Source organism: Abramis brama, assembly GCF_963993115.1.
Source record: "Abramis brama genome assembly, chromosome: 3".
NCBI lineage: Eukaryota > Metazoa > Chordata > Actinopteri > Cypriniformes > Leuciscidae > Abramis > Abramis brama.
In genome coordinates, this window is record NC_139965.1 from 61,279,301 (window position 1) to 61,303,351 (window position 24,051).

The following is a 24,051-nucleotide window of genomic DNA, read 5'->3' on the forward strand; positions in this document are numbered from 1 at the left end:
TTTCCTTGCCATTGGCTCGTTTTGTAATACTCGAAGGTGTGAAGCTAAACCCCATTCATCGTCACAACGTAACGTCTCTGTTCTCTACTCAGGGCACGAGGGTTACATACGTAACCGAGACGCTTTCAGATCTACCCCTGTTTCCAGCCACTGACAAATGACACTCCCAACTTGGGGGGCAAGTGAAGGGGGCAGGATGTCCTTAGACATATGCCAAACCTCCAACCTTATCGTAAAGTATCTTTGCCGAATACACAAACGTTCCGGCATGCATAAATTAGTCAAGCACTGCTCTGAGCGCGATATTTGACACAGGTGACAGCAAGAACAGTTCTACCAGAAAGACTCGGGAGAATAAATACTGTGACAATTAGACATTTATTAACAGCCCAGCAAGCAATAAAGTTCTTTGGCATAGCTCGAACAATAAAGTTCTTTGGATTGCGTCCGTAGCTCGCAATCCGAGGGTCCGGACTCTGCATATCCTGCCTGAAGACAAAGGCAGGGGCGCAGCCGACCCCCTGTGAGGTATGGGAAGGGACCATCCTGATGGTGGTGGGGAGGATGGAGGGAAGGATCCGTCTTGGAGGTGGTAGGGAGGATGGAGGTGAATGGAAGCGTCAGCATCTGCGAACTCAAACGTGTGTAAGTACCAATCTTTTATACCACGAGTATTAGAATGTGATTGGATAGATGAGAAGGTAAAGTGACGTAACAATTGAGTCTTCCCGGCAGAACTTATGCTAAAGCTTTTATTTTCTGATTCCTGCTTTTTTTCTTTTTCTTTTTCTTTTTCTTTTTAAACAAAACCCGTTCCATCCCTGTGCCAACTCGGCAACAGTTGCTAGGCTACCACAAGTCAACAAAGAAGTGTAAAAATTTTCAAAACCTGTGGAGAGGGGACCACAACTCACAATGTAGAAACTATAACATGGTCCCTTACATTCTATCAGTCTGCCCAACCTCACATGATAGCCAGGCAGTCAGTAAAATGGAGGGAAACTGATGAGAAATGATCATTTTCTTTCTTTCTACATTATCTCACCAATCTCTCATGCCCTCTAGAAGTACTGGTGGGAGTTTCAAAAAGAGCTAAAAATAAATGTTATCTTTATTTTTCACAACAAACCATTTCAGACAGCTATATGAAGTGAAAATAAGACAAAGGGGTCGCATGATTTAACTACAATCACTCATCTAGATACAGACTGCTAGCTACTCTCAGGTATATTGGACAAATATTATCTGTAATCCTAGCTGTTGAAACCTCCAGTTTTAAATAATGAAGACAACTGAACAAGAGGAGGTCGCATCATCACAGTGAGCATTCTGAGCGCTCCTGTTTTTTCTCTAACCGCTTTTTATAAACCACCTCAGGTTGGGTAACGTCACCTGTCTTGATGTCCTAGAGGTTCAATCACAGATGCCTCTCCATAACCACCATCACTGCCATCGAAACACTGATAGTGGCAGCCGTCTGTTTGGTGTCACAGAAAACCAGGTCTGTGAAACCAATTTAGCGACCGCTTCAGGAGAAAATCCCTACCCCTGACCTAAATCTGACCATTGTGTGCAAGGCACCTGCATCCTGACCAGCTGCCACATACGCCTTTACAATCATCTGCGAGGTGGTCTCTAACGGCTTAGATGGCAAAACCGGAGCCTTCAAAGTGTGTGCCACACTCTGCGAGAGACAGCTAGCCAGCAAATCCCTACTCGCACAATCCATCCACATTCGTGTAACTCAAATGTGGGACTTTTTTTTGGACAAGATCACGAAGAAACAGAAGGCTCATGGGACGGTCATGGCACACCAGAAATCACTAGTCGAGTCTGTTTCTCACCTGACCAGGTTAAGTTTAGCTTGGCCATGGCATGACCATTACACCCAATAATTTCCTGGATGTGGGGCTGACAGAAGGAGAGGGCTCAACTGATTCTCTCTTTGTCCTCTCCAACTACGTCCCCTGAGCTAGACGCCGCAAACAACATGCTCTCCTCTGGATCGGAAGAGGGCTCTTCGTGCTGATCTGAGGAACCCAGAATGATGCCTGAAAAATGTTGTCATTTTTACAGTAAGTAGTACATTTTGACTTCTCCCTCACATTTGATTTGCATTTGATTTGGTTAAGACATCATTTCTTTACCTCTCACAGTGTTAAGTGTGCAGAAGCTGTTGTACATGCCTTTGTGTACTTACGCACCATTGAAATTCACTCTTCATTGATCTTCTTGCTAAAATACTTGCAAGTCTTCAAAAATCAGTCCTTATGTCCTCAGAGCGCAGTCTTCATTACCTTCCCTTTTAACTGTTTCATACCTGGAAATTCTGCTTTGATGGCTGAGATATGTTTGTAAAATAATCAATATTTATTCAAATTGGATGGACAGAAATTCTATATACATTTTCTGCTAATTGTATGGCGATTTTAATTTTATGGTCAATGGTTTACTGGAACTGTTGCACCACTATTTGAATTTATTTTGCTATTGCTGATCTATTTTAGATAACACCACAGAGCATGTGAAAACATAACTGTGGTCGATCCTCTGACATGGTGATTAGCCAGTCTCTTCCTGTCTACAGTTTCGCTTTGTTAATGTTTTCATAAGCAAGTGGAATTTTTTTTCCACTCTTTAAAGGCTACTAATATCTCAACATTTCACACTGAGAACATCTGTTCTAGCATAAAACCCAATGGCTATGTTATATCATCATAAAACATTTGCTAACACACTGAAACAAAACATTTATAATGAATGAATTGTATATCTCTTAGAATGTGAATTAGGTAATGTATATTTTCCAATGTGACAACTGTAGCTGAATTACTGTAACATCTTTAATTCACCAACAACGGTAATTTGAAACATCTTGCACTGTAATGTGCATTGCATGTATTTTTATTGTTTTTCAAAGTTGAACTTTTATTCAGTATACATAATCTTGATGTCATTTTTTGTCAATGTCATAAAAAGTAAAAAATTGTATGTGTGTGTGTGTATATATATATATATATATGTATATATATATATATATAATTGAACTCTGTTTGCATGATTTAATCATTATTTTCCTGTTTATCCATTTAAAGCTGCTTTGAAACAATCTGTATTGTATAAAGCGCTATATAAGTAAAGGTGACATGAATTGACATTGTTTGCTGTTGAATAAATGTTTTGTTAAAAGTACTAAATTGAAAGAAGATCATACATACTGTTGTGTTCTAATAATTAAACCAAATGTTCTCATTATATGTTAAAATCAGAGATGAGGGGAAAAGTACATCAAGTACATCATGTCTTGTTACAAATTACAACTACTTGATCATCAAATGTATCAAAATAAAATACAAAACACACAAGAAAATTGTGTGGTGTGAATTTAGGTTTTAGGCCACATCCCCTATATTATGAGACATGTCCATGTCTATATAATCCAAAATGCTGAATAAACATACACATTTTTTTTATTGTAAATGTAAAAATGTAAAAAATGTAAAAAATAAAAATAAAATAAATAAATAATAATAATAATAATAATAATTAATAATGTGTCAGGTCAAGTCTCTTGTTTTCCCCCTCGGGGTGGTCTTTGTTTGAGTTTTGTATTTTTTTATTATTAATAAAAAGCCCTTCATTCTTCTGCGACAGTTTTACACTTTACTTTAAAAAATAGTACCAAGGTGAATTAACTAGAAACTGCATAGAAGATGGTGGAGTATGAATGACTAAAGAGTTTATGGTTTTTGGAAGATGCAGTCATTTAATGAAATGAAAAATTATTCACTGTTTAGTGCCAGTCTTCTGTTTCTCTGACTGTGAGAAGAGTTGTGACTGTGGCTTCAGGTTTGACCGATGCGTGTTAGCAAAGATTCATATCATGATGGTAATGCAGACTGTATAAAGATTTTTGTACGAAGTGACTTCAGTATTGAAATATTGTTAGCAAATAAAAAAAATACAAAATAAACTGCTGTTTTGGCCAGAATGTTTTGTGTAGGCAAATAATGGTAAATAATATATAATTGTGTAAAAGTTGTACTTCTACTGTATACTTAAACTTTTCCTGGACTTCATTTCTCTGTGTAAATCCTTGTTGTGTTCCCAAACACTTGTTTCACCAGGTTTCTGAAAAACATGTGAGTCCAGAAACTGCCCTTGAGGTTATTTAAAATGCTAACAGATACAGCTTCCGATATCATAGACCCTCTTGGATCCAGTCAAGTCATAAAAACACTGTCCTAAATTGTGAAATGCTGATATACTGTAGTCTTCATTCACTGAAAAATGCAGGTATTTAAAATTTTGAGTTGAATCATTTTATTTTTTTATTTTCTATCAAATTTACATCTCTAATGCCCCTCCTTTAGGCGACCCCGCCCCCACCCCCCTAAAAAGATAATAAATGTGCAACTCAAGCAATTAAACAACTGTATAATCTTAAAGACCAACAAGGAAGTATTACCTAAAATACTTTTTTAAGACATTTAGCTTCGAATTGAGACAATGAAGATTATGCAATTGGGAGTTCTTATTTTCTTCTGTAAGGTAGGATTTTATTCAGGGCACTTTCCAAAAACTTTGGATCTCTTTAGTGTTTGATTTTACTCATCATGTTCAGAGAATTGTTTTATTTTTTAAGAATCTGATTTTATTTTACATTATTAATGTGTGTTTTTTATAAAAATTTTGAGTTTAATCTTGAGGTTTAATGAAGTTGAGAGCTAGTAGTTGAATGCATTTTGTGCCAAAGCAATGATAAATGATCCGCAGTTTAACTCACATGGACTGCTGTTGTGCTGGAAATACCTTCAATTTTAAGTGTATATGTGTTACATAAAGAGATTGCTTCAATTTAGGTCATCTTGTGTGAATTTGCGGAGGAGTCTTCATGTACTCCAGGCTTTGAGTCGGAGTTGCTGGTTTTTAAAGTGCACAGAGATGACCTTCACCAAGGAAAAAGACTAGGAAGAGGTAAGCTGATCTCTTTATACAAAACACTGAAGCATCTGAAAATAGTAAAATATTTTTAGTATTTGGCTAAATAATCTCTCTACAAAATGCAATATTTTTAACCATCGTTTAACTGAGGACTATAAAAAAATTTTAGCTCACAAATACTGTAAGTGTTGATTAATGATGTATGCTATCTGTAGACGCGTTTCCATTACAGATTTGCGCAAAACTTTTGCGATTTTTATTTTTTTTTTCTTCTAAATGTCAACAAAAAACTATTGCGAAATGACGGCGTTTCCATTAAACGATGTTATGCGATTAAAACTTAATTTTTTCCTCTCGCGATGAGTAAAATCATTCCAAAAAACATGGCAACGGACGTTGGTAGGTTTATGTACTATATCCCAGCCACTGCACTAGCCATTATTATTAATCGAAGGAGATGTATGTGTGTTTTCCAAGCATTAATGGTAAGGAACGACCCTTTTATTATTGTGATAAACAATAATTGTTTTACCATTATACTTGTGAGCGGCACATATGAGGTGTTTCTGGGTGTTTCTCCCTCATTTCTGCTTCGAGGTCTTGATTGTGGCATTTATTTGAGGTTTAGAATCCAGTATTCCTGTAATTCTTTTGTCTTGTTTGAATTTAATAAAGAACTCTATCTCGAATTCTGTCCAAACACACCGCGTCATCTACGTCAGGTGACCTGTAAATGCGCAAAAACTGTTTCCATTGCAGTTTTGCGAAATATTTCTTTTTTGAATTGCCTGAAAAACCTCCTCATGCGAGCGTAAAAACTTTTTTGCGATAAATGGGAGTTTTTGCGAAATAGACGTGTTTCCATTGGGCGTATTTTCAATTCGCAATTTCAATTTGCGCAATTTGAAGGGTAATGGAAACGCAGCTAATGTCTCATCAAACAGCCGGCAGCTGCAACGATTGTCTGAAGTCTGTATAGAGTCACACCAATTCATTGGCTGATGGTGCTAACACCACTCTCCGAGGGTCATCACCCGTGACTCAACAGGACATGCCATTGCTCTTCAATTGCTTCTTATTCTGGAAGCAATTTATCTGTCCATATTTTGTTAGAATTTCCAGCGACATATTGTTCTCATAGTTTTCTCATTTTCTCAGTTTTTTCATAAAGTGTGTGTCTCTGTGTCTCTGTGAAGACACACATGAAAAAAGTGTAATTGTGCTCGAGAATCTGTCATGCTTGTGAGCCGATCCCTCTTCAGCTCTCACCAGCACCCATGAGGGGAGCAGAGAAGCAGTGAAGTAGTCCTGACTCCCCCAAGAAGTGCTGGGGTCACCGGCCTCACTCGATTAAGCATTTGCACCCTCTAAAATGCACAGACCTGAGGCTGATAACTAAAGCTGTGTTATACTTTCACCGTGCGCGAGTGATGTCAAAATCTTCTCTCAAGGTAAGGGCTAAGACATTTGGCAGAGGTGGATCTGATTGCTTTGAGCGAGACAGCCCAGTGCGCCCCTTGTCCACTCTGCCTCTTCCATTGCCTCTGGGGATAGATGCGTTGGCTCATGCGTGGCCAATGGGCAATTTTTCTGTCAGTTCTTTTGAAAGTGCTGGAGAAAATTCACATTTTCAATTTGCGCAATTTGAAGGGTAATGGAAACGCGGCTAGTGTTGTGTACCACAACACCAGGAGATTGCAGAAGTTGTTGTCCAGGGACATTGACTGTGACACAATGTTTTTATTGGGATGGGCTCTCTCTCCAGCTCCTCTCAATGAAAGACCATATTATAAATGATAATTTATGACATGGTCAATTAGGGTGGCTCTGATTTAATATGAAACCCGTCTGTTCCCTATCCTTCTACCTCTCCTCCCTCGTCTTACACCTTGCTCCTCCCTTCCCCTCTGTCCATGTCTTATTATATTTGCTTATCTTGCTCTTTCCACTAATACCATTGCCTTCCACTCTGAACACAGACATGTGTAAAATCGATTGAGAATTTTTAAAATATTTATAAGTAAATAATAAATGAGAAGATTAGCATGTAGCCTCAGGGAACCAGGTTTTCATGTGACAAGATGCTTTATTGTGCCAATTGAAACTCTTTTTCTGACAGTAATTTTTAATGCATGCGATGGAAGAACAAGAACGCTCTTCCAGTCCTCTGACAAGGGTTTTGATGTGGACACGGATGGGACTGTAACACTGAAGAAACAAGTGACTCTTCATGAAGGCCACAAGGTGTTTTCTGTGGACGCTTGGGACTCCAGTGGCAAGAAGCACACGGTATCTGTCAGAGTTGAGCGTGTCCATCATCATCATGAGGACCATCACATGGACACGGTCATGAACATCTCCTCTCCACAGGTACAAACAAGTTCCTTCCAGAAAGTGCTGTCAGTACAGTACAAGCCTGACCTCTATTGGACACTTCTGTTTTTATGTGTGGTTTATGGTTCTGTAAATGCACAATTCAATTTCTGTACATGTTTAGGACTAATTATTGGAGGTCTGTGTTAAATTGATGATGTTTCCAATCCCTGCTGATGAATGTAATTTGTCTCAGCTCTCTCTGATCAGTCTCATATACAAAATTCAGATATTTTATTTATGCAGAGCTAAAGCCTAAAACCTAAGATTACCTAAACTTTACACTCTTTTATATACTCCATTTATTATAAGGAAATAATGTTCAGCGAGAGACGAAGTGAAGAGGTCTAGAATCACCCTAAATTGGTTTATTGAAAAGGGACCCAACAATTTTACCCTCCTCATATATTAATACTGTAACAGACTGATTTGAATACAGTCAGTAGCGTTAGTAAACATTTTGTGATGCAAACATTATTCATTATTTAACTGTAAACAAAAATGTTTTGTTGCTTAGTTTCTTTTACTAACTTTTTCAGATGGAATCTCCCGCTGACGATCTGGTTCTGATGTTTCCAAAGTCGTCTTCGGGTCTGAAGAGAGCAAAGAGAGGTTGGGTTATTCCTCCAGTCAATATACTTGAGGATGGCAATGGTCCTTTCCCAGAGAAACTGGTCCAGGTGAGAGAAAGTCATGAAGGGAATGTTCAAAATGAGATAGAGAGAGGTTTGTCTGTTATTGACTTTGTTCTCTTATTTCTTTCTGTATTTAGATAAAGTCGGACTATTCTAAGGAAGCAAAGATGGAATACAGGATCACAGGTGAAGGAGCGGATCTGGAGCCTAAGGGGATTTTTACTATAGGAAGATTATCAGGGGATCTGTATGTGACTCAACCACTCGACAGAGAAAAAAAAGCTTCATACAGAGTAAGTTGATTTTAGGTCTCTAACTTTTAAAATCAGCAGATAGTTCTTGGTGTATTTTTAATGTTAGATTTTTTTTTTCTCTTTTTTCTTTCGTTTGTAATTTGTACATCTACTAAAAAATTAATTGTTTTCTTAAACTACACTTGCATATTGATGTCAAAGCTAACAGACATGGACTAAAAGACACAACCTCAGATATTTGTCTCTTAACATGCCTGTATCTCTTCTCCTGTCTTTAGCTTGTAGCTCATGCGACTGGAGTTGGTGTGAATATTGTAGAAGCGCCAATGGAAATTATTGTAAATGTGCTGGACCTGAATGATAATAGGCCTATATTTACTCAAAATCCATTCAATGGGAATGTTCCTGAAGCTGCTGATATAGGTAGGTGTATGATGCAGTTTCTTAATAAAATGTTTTTTTTTTTTTGTCTTTTTCAAATGCCTCTTCAGTTTCACTGAATCAGTCTTTCTTCTTCTCTCACTGAAGGTCATGAGTTTATGACAGTCACAGCCACTGATGCAGATGATCCAAAAACTAACAATGGTATTATCAGTTACGCAATCGTCAAGCAAGATCCAGAATTGCCAAAACCAAACCTGTTTACAATCAACTCTGTTACTGGAGGAATTCGTGTGAATGCTTTAGGCTTGGACAAAGAGGTGAGAAATGATGAATGGATCTCACATTGGTGAAGAATAATTTCATGTAAACAAACTCACCTGAAAACATCTTTCTTTTCAGACATTTTCCAGATATACTTTGTTAATTACGGCTACTGACATGAAAGGAAAAGGTTATGAAACCACTGGCACAGCTGTTATTACTGTGACTGACAGCAATGATAATGCACCTCAGTTTGAGCAAACCTCGGTAATATATATTAATTCATTTATAATATAAATTCAGAAAGCTATAATAAGCATTTTATAAACAAATTCTTTTCATTTTAACTTTATTAATACTTATGTACGCCATACATCTCTTTGTTTTAGCACACTGTATCTGTCCCAGAGAATAAAGTAGGGGCTGAAGTGGCCAGACTTGCAGTTACTGATGGAGATGATCCTGGATCTCCTGCCTGGTCAACCAAATATAAGATTATTGGCGGTGACAAGAGTGGGTTTTTCAGTGTCAGTACTGGACCCAGCCAGCTAGAGGGCATCATCACCACTGTAAAGGTATTGTGTGTTGCTCATGTGTTTCCACTGGCACTTCGTGATCATGTTCCTTTAGTAAAAGATGCTTTCTTTTCCATTCAGCCCCTGGACTTTGAGAAGAACAAGCAATTCATTCTGTCTGTGATTGTTGAGAACGATGATCCATTTGTTGGTTATTTGACCACTTCCACTGCCACAGTCACTGTGAATGTAGAAGATGTTAATGAGTCTCCGGAGTTTAATCCAAAGGAGAAGGTTATCTTCAAACCTGAAGATTCACCAGTTGATAGTGAATTAGTTACATATAAAGCCACTGATCCAGACACTGGAAAATCACAGAAGATAACGTAAGAAATGTTGCAAATCATTTTCTCCTCAAATCAACCCACCAAAATATCATTATTTAATTTGAAAATTCTGACTGATTTCTCTAGAGATTCAGATCTTGTAGAACAATACAAATCACATAGTCTTCCAGTGATAGACTTTTTATGATTTTTTTTTTTTTTTTTTTTTTTTTCAAACAGCCTCACTAGCACAATATTAACCACTGAGAACCACCCTTAGCAACTGTCTACCTATCAAGGCCTATTTCCCTTCCAGTGTCAAATCTCTCATACGCAGCATTTAAATCATATCATGCCTGTATATCCTTTGAACTTCAAATGTTTTTAAACCACCAGGCAAGACTTAAGTTGTTCTTGCTGAACATTTCTAGTTTTAACCTGTATGTTTGGTTCCTTCCAGGTATAAAATTGGCACTGATCCTGCCGGCTGGCTGAGTGTTACTCCAGACACTGGAGTTATTAAAGTCAGGAGCCCTATGGATAGAGAATCTTCCTTTGTCAAAGATGGCAAATACAGAGCTGTCATTTTGGCGTTGGATAATGATGGTATTTTGTGTTTCCTTTTTTAAGAGGAGAATTATTGCTGGCCTTTTTCTGATGTCTGTGCTTGTGTGCAGGTGAAGCTCCAGCAACTGGCACAGGAACCCTGGTAATTGAATTGGAGGATGTAAATGACAACGCTCCTGTCATCAGTGAAAGGAATATAAAATTATGCAATCGTGGTTCAGCCCCAGTGCTTCTCTCTATAACGGACAAAGATGGACCTCCTTTCGCTGGTCCCTTTAGAGTTGAGATCTACGGAGAAACCAGTAAATATTGGTCCACCTCGATGAATGGCACATGTGAGCAATTACTAATGTTTTAAAGAGATATTAATCTTATTTTTCATATTTTACACATTGAAATATCTGGCTGGCTTGGTATACATGTCTAACTATTATAATGTGCCCATTTTAGCGGTCTTTCTGACGCCAAAGTCTGCATTGGAGAAGGGTGACTACAATGTTGTCCTGAAAGTTATTGATCAGGGTGGGTTGGATCAGGAAAACACCATTCAAGCAACTGTGTGTGACTGTGAAGGAGAAGCAGTGCAATTTAGTGACCGTGACAACGCTTCTTGCCTAGCAAGCAATACATTCTGTCTATTGCTAGCATCGCTCATGTTGTGTTTGTCTTTCACATCTTTATAATTAATCATTTATTCATAAGTAATCATTCTTTTTTTTTTCTTTTTTTTTACATTTGCTTACCATTATTTTACATTTATTATATCATCTTAATATTGCTGTAGGCTAATCATTGTTATCTAAAGTATAATGTACAGCCAGATGGTTTATTATGTATACATTTTTTTATTGTTTTTGTACTATTTTCACAATTTAAAAACTTTTTTTGTATTAATCGCACAACAGATTATCATAAATGTACTGTTTTTAAACATTTCATAATATTTTCTGTTGACTTATTGCAAGATCCAAAATCTCAAAGTAACTTTTTTCCTCTGTTTTCATAAGATTATTCTTTATTTACTTTTTTTATAAAGCAGTAACCTTTCGTTATGTTATGAACATTAAACTTTATAATTTGCCTCTGTTGTTGTTCATTTGAATACATTTGACTATCAATTAATGCTACAGATTGTGTGTGTGTGTGTGTGTGTGTGTGTGAGCAGCAATGTCCTGTAAAAAATCACAGTAACTTCAAATGTCCTGTAAAAAATCACAGTAACCAATTATGAACTATAGAAGGAAAACACAGTACACTGGCAGCTGGGTTGCCAGCCAATTGCAGCACTTAAACTGACCCTATTGTAATTCAATTATTATTATTTTTACTGTGAATAGAGAATACGGGACACTAATGTATTCTTTAATAAAACTTAAAAAGATGTAAAAATCACCAGAAGTTTCACAGAGGGTTTTCAACACATCTAGCAATATGTGAGGAAACTTTTAATAGAGTTCACCATTGTTACGCGATTCTCCCGTGGCCTCATGGGACAGTAAAGTGTCCATCGTATACACACACTTCAGAATTTCAATGGAAGAAGAAGGTCATCCAGGTACTTTTTTGCTTACTCTTTTATGATGTTGAGAGTGACCGACTGAAAGGGAACGTATATAATTGTCACGTCAGTGACCAACGAATAGGAATCTCGCTAGAGAGGGCAATCTACTTTGAGTGTAACTAAAACTATAATTGCATCAGATGCGCTGCATCACGGCACGCGCATTTAATGAGCAGCAAGTTCATCGCATCTTCAGGTTTTCACTGAGGAGCCGAGCCAGTGACCTGGCTTCCCCAGCAGATGTGGCGACGTGACGTGACATCTCCGTTCCCTCCTTGGGAATGGAGCATGTTCTGTGAGGTCTGCTGACTGTTCGACCGAACCCAAGTCCATACTGAGAAAAGAGATTCTCTACATGCGGGAGAGTTTGCTCTTTTCCCAGTTGACTTGAAGCCCCAACTGACTGAAGTGACTGAGCACCAGGTCCCTGTGTTCCCACAACTGGTCCCAAGACTGTGCAAGGATCAGCCAGTCGCTGAGATAGTTGAGAATGCAAACGGCGTGCTCCTCCATGGGAACAAGGGCCGCCTCCACAACTTTCGTGAAGCCGTGGGGAGACAGGGACTACCCGAAGGATAGGACTTTGTATTGATAAGCTCGACCCTCGAACACAAAGCGCAGAAAAGGCCTGTGTCGAGGAAGAATCGAGACATTAAAGTATGCATCCTTCACATCCTACGCATTCTCGGGGATGGATGCTTCCGAAAATGCGTTTCTGTGCTAGAATCTTGAATGGTACCCATCGTGATGGGCTGGGGAGCGCTAGCCAGGCTCTCAGAGACCATGCAAGCGGGACCAAAAGGACTATAGGTGTACCTGCAGTGGGGAAGCCAGGTGGAATGCAGGGCCTGGCCAGGGGGCTCTCTCTTTGAGGCGGGGTCTGAGTGTGCTGTGCAACACTTACCTGGTTCCATGGTTGGGCAGAGGGTGCGTGGGAAGGCTTGGTGGCGTCCTCGAACTGCCTTCTGCTGCCCGCTGGCAATAAAAGTGGTGGATGAGAGTGGTAAGGTTTTTGGCCTTCCACTGCTTTCCGAGCCCTCCGAGCCCTCCTGGGACCCGGAGATAGAGGAATTTGTATTAAAAATTTGGGTGCTGCTGACTGTGGGTCCAGCGGCGGAACAGAGACAAAATGGAACACAAGATTCTCCACCCGGCCCTCCTCCGGGAGAAAGAGCGGTGCGGTCACCATCTCCCGAAGAGCAATCCCCTCCATCTCCGGGTCGCCCGTCCTAGAGTCTCTTACCCTTGCGCTTCACGGCTGGTTGTGGCCCTGTCTGTGGCCGGCTCCTCTGCGCTGCTTAGGTGGAGGCTGCTGCTGCTTGGCGCCGAGCAGACTGAGGTACGGCCGGCTGACAGGGGGAAGTGTGAGATCGCCTCAGTCTGCTTCTGGGAGGCTGAGAACTGCTGGGAAAAGCTCTCAACTGCGTCACCGAAGAGGCCATCTGGAACAAGGAGGAATTAAGAAACCTGACCTCGTCGGTTTCCCTCATGTCAGCCAGACACAAACCGCACCATTACCTTTGTTGCATGAAGCGCGATGTCCGGGTGCGAAGTTCTTGCAGAACTTCTGTGTCATGACCACCCTTGCTCTGGTCCTTCAGTGCCTTGACTTTATGGACCTGCAACAACACCATGGCGTGTATGGCAGAGGCGGCTTCCTCATAGGCCTGGCAAGCCTTGCAGGTTAAATCCGACGAGTGCTTACAGATCCGGGAAGGGAGACAGGGATTCCCCCACCAGGTGGAGTTAGTGCAGAGTTGCATAGCAACCCTTACCCATCCTGCCATCAAGGGTGGCGAGGGGGGAGGAACCACCAAGACGGTTTCAGGCAGTAAAAGGTTGTGTCCACGACCTAGTGAGTTCCTCATGCACCTCCGGAAAGAAAGGTACTGGGGTGGGATGCTGAGAACCAGCACGAGCCACTGCGAGAAACCAATCGTCCAGCCTCGAGGGCTTGGGACACGGTGGTGGGTTCCACTCGAGCCCGATCCTCTCAGCAGCCCGGGAAAGCATAGCCATCATCTCTAGATCTGACTTGGGCAATGCTACGGTTCCTCAAGGAGGCAACAAAGCCGAATCGTCATCTCCAAAGAAGTCTGGCCCACCCTCCGATGTAGCGATTGACATCCGGTCTTCGGGGGAGTCCAAAGGATATGGCTGGTTCAGTGCCTTCTCAGGCAGATTAACCATATGGCCAGTTGTGCAAGGGCCCAGGGTCACCACGTTCAGGGGGGCACCACACAAATATTTTTTTCTCTGGTAAAACAAGCAATGCATTCTCAAACATCTTTCTAGCCATGGCCTATACATACCCTTTCATCAGAAAGTAAAAAATTTCCAGAGTGTTTTGTTGAAAGTTTTTTTTTTTTTTTTTTCTGTGTCTGGACATGCAATCTACCGCCAGATTCACACATACTGCGTGTCACACGCGCGTTTCATTTCGACGCCCGTTTATGGATGTGTGAGTATGTGTGTGCATGAGGGGGTGGGGTGTATGAGTGGCCACACTTCCCTTCTGACCCTGTCTCCAGTTATCTGTTGACGGGTCAGGATGATTGTAGTTGAAGGAGGAGGAATTGGATTGGACCGGGATGTATCTCTTGAACACCACCAACTGCCCCTTCACATCTCCAAACCTTCCCACGACGGAGGTCTCAACGGTCTCAATGGAGGTACCGAGGAGTCCAGAGGGCAAAATAGGAGCATAAAGAAGGACTCGAATGTGGTAAAGCAAAGATGCAGGCTGAATACGGCTTCCTTCTGACTTTTTTTTGGACAAGATCACGAAGAAACAGAAGGATCATGGGACGGTCATGGCACACCAGAAATCACTTGCCGAGTCTGTTTCTCACCTGACCAGGTTAAGTTTAGCTTGGCCATGGCATGACCATTACACCCAATAATCTCCTGGATGTGGGGCTGACAGAAGGAGAGGGCTCAACTGATTCTCTCTTTGTCCTCTCCAACTACGTCCCCTGAGCTAGACAACATGCTCTCCTCTGGATCGGAAGAGGGCTCTTCGTGCTGATCTGAGGAACCCAGAATGATGCCTGAAAAATGTTGTCATTTTTACAGTAAGTAGTACATTTTGACTTCTCCCTCACATTTGATTTGCATTTGATTTGGTTAAGACATCATTTCTTCACCTCTCACAGTGTTAAGTGTGCAGAAGCTGTTGTACATGCCTTTGTGTACTTACGCACCATTGAAATTCACTCGTCATTGATCTTCTTGCTAAAATACTTGCAAGTCTTCAAAAAATCAGTCCTTATGTCCTCAGAGCGCAGTCTTCATTACCTTCCCTTTTAACTGTTTCATACCTGGAAATTCTGCTTTGATGGCTGAGATATGTTTGTAAAATAATCAATATTTATTCAAATTGGATGGACAGAAATTCTATATACATTTTCTGCTAATTGTATGGCGATTTTAATTTTATGGTCAATGGTTTACTGGAACTGTTGCACCACTATTTGAATTTATTTTGCTATTGCTGATCTATTTTAGATAACACCACAGAGCATGTGAAAACATAACTGTGGTCGATCCTCTGACATGGTGATTAGCCAGTCTCTTCCTGTCTACAGTTTCGCTTTGGTAATGTTTTCATAAGCAAGTGGAATTTTTTTTCCACTCTTTAAAGGCTACTAATATCTCAACATTTCACACTGAGAACATCTGTACTAGCATAAAACCCAATGGCTATGTTATATCTTCATAAAACATTTGCTAACACACTGGAACGAAACATTTATAATGAATGAATTGTATATCTCTTAGAATGTGAATTAGGTAATGTATATTTTCCAATGTGACAACTGTAGCTGAATTACTGTAACATCTTTAATTCACCAACAAGGGTAATTTGAAACATCTTCCACTGTAATGTGCATTGCATGTATTTTTATTGTTTTCAAAGTTGAACTTTAATTCAGTATACATAATCTTGATGTCAGTTTTTTGTCAATGCCATAAAAAGTAAAAATTTGTATGTGTGTGTGTGTGTGTGTGTGTATATATATATATATATATATATATATATATATATATATAAAATTGAACTCTGTTTGCATCATTTAATCATTATTTTCCTGTTTATCCATTTAAAGCTGCTTTGAAACAATCTGTATTGTATAACGCGCTATATAAGTAAAGGTGACATGAATTGACATTGTTTGCTGTTGAATAAATGATTTGTTAAAAGTACTAAATTGAAAGAAGATCATACATACTGTTGGGTTCTAATAATTAAACCAAATGTTCTCATTATATGTTACAATCAGAGATGGGGGGAAAAGTACATCAAGTACATCATGTCTTGTTATAAATTACAACTACTTGCTCATCAAATGTATCAAAATAAAATACAAAACACACAAGAAAATTGTGTGGTGTGAATTTAGGTTTTAGGCCACATCCCCTATATTATGAGACATGTCCATGTCTATATAATCCAAAATGCTGAATAAACACTTTTTTTTATTGTGAATGTAAAAATGTACAAAAATGTACAAAAAAAACAAAAACAAATAAAAAATGAATTGTTGTTTAATGTAACCTCATGTGTCAGGTCAAGTCTCTTGTTTTCCCCCTCGGGGTGGTCTTTGTTTGAGTTTTGTATTTTTTTATTATTAATAAAAGCCCTTCATTCTTCTGCGACAGTTTTACACTTTACTTTAAAAAATAGTACCAAGGCGAATTAACTAGAAACTGCATAGAAGATGTTGGAGTATGAATGACTAAAGAGTTTATGGTTTTTGGAAGATGCAGTCATTTAATGAAATGAAAAATTATTCACTGTTTAGTGCCAGTCTTCTGTTTCTCTGACTGTGAGAAGAGTTGTGACTGTGGCTTCAGGTTTGACCGATGCGTGATAGCAAAGATTCATAGCATGATGGTAATGCAGACTGTATAAAGATTTTTGTACGAAGTGACTTCAGTATTGAAAGATTGTTAGCAAATAAAATAAAATAAAAAATAAACTGCTGTTTTGGCCAGAATGTTTTGTGTAGGCAAATAATGGTAAATAATATATAATTGTGTAAAACTTTTCCTGGACTTTATTTCTCTGTGGAAATCCTTGTTGTGTTCCCAAACACTTGTTTCACCAGGTTTCAGAAAAACATGTGAGTCCAGAAACTGCCCTTGAGGTTATTTAAAATGCTAACAGATACAGCTTCCGATATCATAGATCCTCTTGGATCCAGTCAAGTCATAAAAACACTGTCCTAAATTGTGAAATGCTGATATACTGTAGTCTTCATTCACTGAATAATGCAGGTATTTAAAATTTTGAGTTGAATCAATTTATTTTTTATTTTCTAGCAAATTTACATCACTTCATGCCCCTCCTTTAGGCGACCCCGCCCCCACCCCCCTAAAAAGATAATAAATGTGCAACTCAAGAAATTAAACAACTGTACAATCTTAAAGACCAACAAGGAAGTATTACCTAAAGGACCTTTCGAGGCATTTAGCTTCAAATTGAGACAATGAAGATTATGCGATTGGGTGTTCTTATTTTCTTCTGTAAGGTAGGATTTTATTCAGGGCACTTTCCAAAAACTTTGGATCTCTTTAGTGTTTGATTGTACTCATCATGTTCAGAGAATTGTTTTATTTTTTGTGAATCTGATTTTATTTGACATTATTAATGTGTGTTTTTTAAGAGGTTTAATGAAGTTGAGAGCTAGTAGTTGAATGCATTTTGTGCCAAAGCAATGATAAATGATCCACAGTTTAGCTCACATGGACTCCTGTTGTGCTGGAAATACCTTAAATTTTAAGTGTATATGTGTTACATAAAGAGATTGCTTCAATTTAGGTCCTTTTGTGTGAATTTGCGGAGGAGTCTTCATGTACTCCAGGCTTTGAGTCGGAGTTGCTGGTTTTTAAAGTGCACAGAGATGACCTTCACCAAGGAAAAATACTAGGAAGAGGTAAGCTGATCTCTTTATACAAAACACTGAAGCATCTGAAAATAGTAAAATATTTTTAGTATTTGGCTAAATAATCTCTCTACGAAATGCAATCTTTTTAACCATCGTTTAACTGAGGACTTTAAAAAAAAAATAGCTCACAAATACTGTAAGTGTTGATTAATGATTAATGCTATCTGTAGACGCGTTTCCATTACAGATTTGCGCAAAACTTTTGCGATTTTTTTTTTCCTTCTAAATGTCAACAAAAAACTATTGCGAAATGACGTCGTTTCCATTAAACGATGTTATGCGACTAAAACTTCATTTTTTCCTCTCGCGATCAGTAAAATCATTCAACAAAACATGTCAACGGACACTGGTAGGTTTATGTACTATATCCCAGCCGCCGCACTAGCCATTATTATTAATTGAAGGAGATGTATGTGTGTTTTCCAAGCATTAATGGTAAGGAACGACCCTTATTATACTTGTGAGCGGCTCATATGAGGAGTTTCTGGGTGTTTCTCCCTCATTTCTGCTTCGAGGTCTTGATTGTGGCATTTATTTGAGGTTTAGAATCCATTATTCCTGTAATTCTTTTTGTCTTGTATGAATTTAATAAAGAACTCTGTCTCAAATTCTGTCCAAACATACCGCGTCATCTGCGTAAGGTGACTGTAAATGCAGTCCCATTCCATCGCAGTTTTGCAAAATATTTCTTAATTTGAATTGCCTGAAAAACCTCCTCATGCGAGCGGAAAAACTTTTTTGCGATAAATGGGAGTTTTTGCGAAATAGACGTGTTTCCATTGGGCGTATTTTCAATTCGCAATTTCAATTTGCGCAATTTGAAGGGTAATGGAAACGCAGCTAATGTCTCATCAAACAGCCGGCAGTTGCAACGATTGTCTGAAGTCTGTATAGAGTCACACCAATTCATTGGCTGATGGTGCTAACACCACTCTCCGAGGGTCATCACCCGTGACTCAACAGGACATGCCATTGCTCTTCAATTGCTTCTTATTCTGGAAGCAATTTATCTGTCCATATTTTGTTAGAATTTCCAGCGAAATATTGTTCTCATAGTTTTCTCATTTTCTCAGTTTTTTCATAAAGTGTGTGTCTCTGTGTCTCTGTGAAGACACACATGAACAAAGTGTAATTGTGCTCGAGAATCTGTCATGCTTGTGAGCCGATCCCTCTTCAGCTCTCACCAGCACCCATGAGGGGAGCAGAGAAGCAGTGAAGTAGTCCTGACTCCCCCAAGAAGTGCTGGGGTCACCGGCCTCACTCAATTAAGCATTTGCACCCTCTAAAGTGCACAGACCTGAGGCTGATAACTAAAGCTGTGTTATACTTTCACCGTGCGCGAGTGATGTCAAAATCTTCTCTCAAGGTAAGGGCTAAGACATTTGGCAGAGGTGGATCTGATTGCTTTGAGCGAGACAGCCCAGTGCGCCCCTTGTCCACTCTGCCTCTTCCATTGCCTCTGGGGATAGATGCTTTGGCTCATGCGTGGCCAATGGGCAATTTTTCTGTCAGTTCTTTTGAAAGTGCTGGAGAAAATTCACATTTTCAATTTGCGCAATTTGAAGGGTAATGGAAACGCGGCTAGTGTTGTGTACCACAACACCAGGAGTTTGCAGAAGTTGTTGTCCAGGGACATTGACTGTGGCACAATGTTTTTATTGGGATGGGCTCTCTCTCCAGCTCCTCTCAATGAAAGACCATATTATAAATTATAATTTATGACATGGTCAATTAGGGTGGCTCTGATTTAATATGAAACCCGTCTGTTCCCTATCCTTCTACCTCTCCTCCCTCGTCTTACACCTTGCTCCTCCCTTCCCCTCTGTCCATGTCTTATTATATTTGCTTATCTTGCTCTTTCCACTAATACCATTGCCTTCCACTCTGAACACAGACATGTGTAAAATCTATTGAGAATTTTTAAAATATTTATAAGTAAATAATAAATGAGAAGATTAGCATGTAGCCTTAAAACTCAGGGAACCAGGTTTACATGTGACAAGATGCTTTATTGTGCCAATTGAAACACTTTTTCTGACAGTAATTTTTAATGCATGCGATGGAAGAACAAGAACGCTCTTCCAGTCCTCTGACAAGGGTTTTGATGTGGACACGGATGGGACTGTAACACTGAAGAAACAAGTGACTCTTCATGAAGGCCACAAGGTGTTTTCTGTGGACGCTTGGGACTCCAGTGGCAAGAAGCACACGGTATCTGTCAGAGTTGAGCGTGTCCATCATCATCATGAGGACCATCACATGGACACGGTCATGAACATCTCCTCTCCACAGGTACAAACAAGTTCCTTCCAGAAAGTGCTGTCAGTACAGTACAAGCCTGACCTCTATTGGACACTTCAGTTTTTATGTGTGGTTTATGGTTCTGTAAATGGACAATTCAATTTCTGTACATGTTTAGGACTAATTATTGGAGGCCTGTGTTAAATTGATGATGTTTCCAATCCCTGCTGATGAATATAATTTGTCTCAGCTCTCTCTGATCAGTCTCAAATACAAAATTCAGATATTTTATTTATGCAGAGCTAAAGCCTAAAACCTAAGATTACCTAAACTTTACACTCTTTTATATTGTACTCCATTTATTATAAGGAAATAATGTTCAGCCAGAGACGAAGTGAAGAGGTCTAGAATCACCCTAAATTGGTTTATTGAAAAGGGACCCAACAATTTTACCCTCTTCATATATTAATACTGTAACAGACTGATTTGAATACAGTCAGTAGCGTTAGTAAACATTTTGAGATGCAAACATTATTCATTATTTAACTGTAAACAAAAATATTTTGTTGCTCAGTTTCTTTTACTAACTTTTTCAGATGGAATCTCCCGCTGACGATCTGGTTCTGATGTTTCCAAAGTCGTCTTCGGGTCTGAAGAGAGCAAAGAGAGGTTGGGTTATTCCTCCAGTCAATATACTTGAGGATGGCAATGGTGAATTCCCAGAATTACTGGTCCAGGTGAGAGAAAGTCATGAAGGGAATGTTCAAAATGAGATTGAGAGAGGTTTGTCTGTTATTGACTTTGTTCTCTTATGTCTTTCTGTATTTAGATAAAGTCGGACTATTCTAAGGAAGCAAAGATGGAATACAGGATCACAGGTGAAGGAGCGGATCTGGAGCCTAAGGGGATTTTTACTATAGAAAGATTATCAGGGGATCTGTATGTGACTCAACCACTTGACAGAGAAAAAAAAGCTTCATACAGAGTAAGTTGATTTTAGGTCTCTAACTTTTAAAATCAGCAGATAGTTCTTGGTGTATTTTTAATGTTAGATTTTTTTCTCTTTTTTCTTTCGTTTGTAATTTGTACATCTACTAAAAAAATTAAGTGTTTTCTTAAACTACACTTGCATATTGATGTCAAAGCTAACAGACATGGACTAAAAGACACAACCTCAGATATTTGTCTCTTAACATGCCTGTATCTCTTCTCCTGTCTTTAGCTTGTAGCTCATGCGACTGGAGTTGGTGTGAATATTGTAGAAGCGCCAATGGAAATTATTGTAAATGTGCTGGACCTGAATGATAATAGGCCTATATTTACTCAAAATCCATTCAATGGGAATGTTCCTGAAGCTGCTGATATAGGTAGGTGTATGATGCAGTTTCTTAATAAAATGTTTTTTTTTTTTTGTCTTTTTCAAATGCCTCTTCAGTTTCACAGAATCAGTCTTTCTTCTTCTCTCACTGAAGGTCATGAGTTTATGACAGTCACAGCCACTGATGCAGATGATCCAAAAACTAACAATGGTATTATCAGTTACTCAATCGTCAAGCAAGATCCAGAATTGCCAAAACCAAACCTGTTTACAATCAACTCTGTTACTGGAGGAATTCGTGTGAATGCTTTAGGCTTGGACAAAGAGGTGAGAAATGATGAATGGATCTCACATTAGTGAAGAATAATTTCATGTAAACAAACTCACCTGAAAACATCTTTCTTTTCAGACATTTTTCAGATATACTGTGTTAATTACGGCTACTGACATGAAAGGAAAAGGTTATGAAACCACTGGCACAGCTGTTATTACTGTGACTGACAGCAATGATAACGCACCTCAGTTTGACCAAACCTCGGTAATATATATTAATACATTTATAATATAAATTCAGAAAGCTATAATAAGCATTTTATAAACAAATTCTTTCATTTTAACTTTATTAATACTTATGTACGCCATACATCTCTTTGTTTTAGCACACTGTATCTGTCCCAGAGAATAAAGTAGGGGCTGAAGTGGCCAGACTTGCAGTTACTGATGGAGATGATCCTGGATCTCCTGCCTGGTCAACCAAATATAAGATTATTAGCGGTGACAAGAGTGGGTTTTTCAGTGTCAGTACTGGACCCAGCCAGCTAGAGGGCATCATCACCACTGTAAAGGTACTGTGTGTTGCTCATGTGTTTCCACAGGCAATTCGTGATCATGTTCCTTTAGTAAAAGATGCTTTCTTTTCCATTCAGCCCCTGGACTTTGAGAAGAACAAGCAATTCATTCTGACTGTGATTGTTGAGAACGATGATCCATTTGTCGGTTCTTTGCCCACTTCCACTGCCACAGTCACTGTGAATGTAGAAAATGTTAATGATTCTCCGGAGTTTAATCCAAAGGAGAAGGTTATCTCCAAACCTGAAGATTCACCAGTTGATAGTGTATTAGTTACATATAAAGCCACTGATCCAGACACTGGAAAATCACAGAAGATAACGTAAGAAATTTTGCAAATCATTTTCCCCTCTCAGACAATCAACCCACCAAAATATCATTATTTCATTTGAAAATTCTGACTGATTTCTCTAGAGATTCAGATCTTGTAGAACAATAAAAATCACATAGTCTTCCAGTGATAGACTTTTTATGTTTTTTTTTATTTTGTTTTTTTTGGTCAAACAGCCTCACTAGCACTACGTTAGCCTCATAGCATAATTGCCTATAAGTCATTTATTTTAAATAGGACGTAGGCAATTATGCTATGAGGCTAACGACTAGTAACCACTGAGAACCACCTTAGTAAATGTCTACCTATTAATGCCTATATCCCTTCCCATGTCAAATCTCTCATACACAGAATTTAAATCATATCATGCCTGTATATCCTTTGAACTTCAAATGTTTTTAAACCACCAGGCAAGACTTAAGTTGTTCTTGCTGAACATTTCTAGTTTTAACCTGTATGTTTGGTTCCTTCCAGGTATAAAATTGCCACTGATCCTGCCGGCTGGCTGAGTGTTACTCCAGACACTGGAGTTATTAAAGTCAGGAGCCCTATGGATAGAGAATCTTCCTTTGTCAAAGATGGCAAATACAGAGCTATCATTTGGGCATTGGATAATGATGGTAATTTGTGTTTCCTTTTTTAAGAGGAGAATTATTGCTGGCCTTTTTCTGATGTCTGTGCTTGTGTGCAGGTGAAGCTCCAGCAACTAGCACAGGAACCCTGATAATTGAATTGGAGGATGTAAATGACAACGCTCCTGTCATCAGTGAAAGGAATATAAGAATGTGCAATCGTGGTTCAGCCCCAGTGCTTCTCTCTATAACGGACAAAGATGGACCTCCTTTCGCTGGTCCCTTTAGAGTTGAGATCTACGGAGAAACCAGAAAAAATTGGTCCACCTCGATGAATGGCACATGTGAGCAATTACTAATGTTTTAAATAAATTAATCTCATTCTTTCATTCATTACACATTGAAATATCTGTCTGGCTTGGTATACATGTCTAACTATTATAATGTATTCATTTTAGCAACCGGTGTCTTTCTGACCCCAAAGTCTGCATTGGAGAAGGGAGAGTACAATGTTGTCCTGAAAGTTATTGATCAGGGTGGGATGGATCAGGAAAACACCATTCAAGCAACTGTGTGTGACTGTGAAGGAGAAGAAGTGCATTGTAGTGACTGTGACAACGCTTCTTGCCTAATAAGCAATACATTCTGTCTGCAATGATACATTCATCAACCTTTTGCCCACTTCTACTGTGAAGAAGTAAACGAGGTAAAATCCAAAAATAGAAGTTTATTTTATAATTGAATGAGGACATAAATGACATGACTCCCTGATGATGTTTATCAATAATTCATTCATTCATTACATTTATAATGTAATATAAATTTAATGAATGAATTAATGAATATAATTACTTTATAACTCATTAATCATTTATTCATAAATAATCATTTTTTACATTATTTTACATGTATTATATCTGTCGTCTTAATATTGCTGTAATCATTGTTATCTAAAGGATAATACAGCCA

The 24,051-nt window shown here is 38.9% G+C and overlaps 2 protein-coding genes across 2 annotated transcripts; both read left to right on the forward strand.

Moving 5' to 3' along the window:
- Positions 1–601: 601 nt before the first annotated feature.
- On the forward strand, positions 602–11,340 carry LOC311079943 (cadherin-1-like; the record flags this gene model as incomplete). Its single annotated transcript, XM_084109669.1, has 14 exons — positions 602–645; positions 1,378–1,501; positions 4,863–4,977; positions 7,064–7,314; positions 7,857–7,997; positions 8,090–8,245; positions 8,485–8,629; positions 8,735–8,907; positions 8,990–9,118; positions 9,241–9,426; positions 9,508–9,752; positions 10,153–10,298; positions 10,370–10,594; positions 10,710–11,340. 14 exons carry the CDS (start codon positions 602–604, stop codon positions 10,940–10,942), a joined length of 2,313 nt encoding a protein of 770 aa, XP_083965795.1. The 3' UTR covers positions 10,943–11,340.
- A 3,031-nt stretch (positions 11,341–14,371) lies between these two features.
- On the forward strand, positions 14,372–23,740 carry LOC311079945 (cadherin-1-like; the record flags this gene model as incomplete). Its single annotated transcript, XM_084109671.1, has 13 exons — positions 14,372–14,545; positions 17,645–17,759; positions 19,813–20,063; positions 20,609–20,749; positions 20,842–20,997; positions 21,235–21,379; positions 21,485–21,657; positions 21,740–21,868; positions 21,990–22,175; positions 22,257–22,501; positions 22,985–23,130; positions 23,202–23,426; positions 23,541–23,740. 13 exons carry the CDS (start codon positions 14,372–14,374, stop codon positions 23,738–23,740), a joined length of 2,286 nt encoding a protein of 761 aa, XP_083965797.1.
- Between the last annotated feature and the right edge of the window lie 311 nt (positions 23,741–24,051).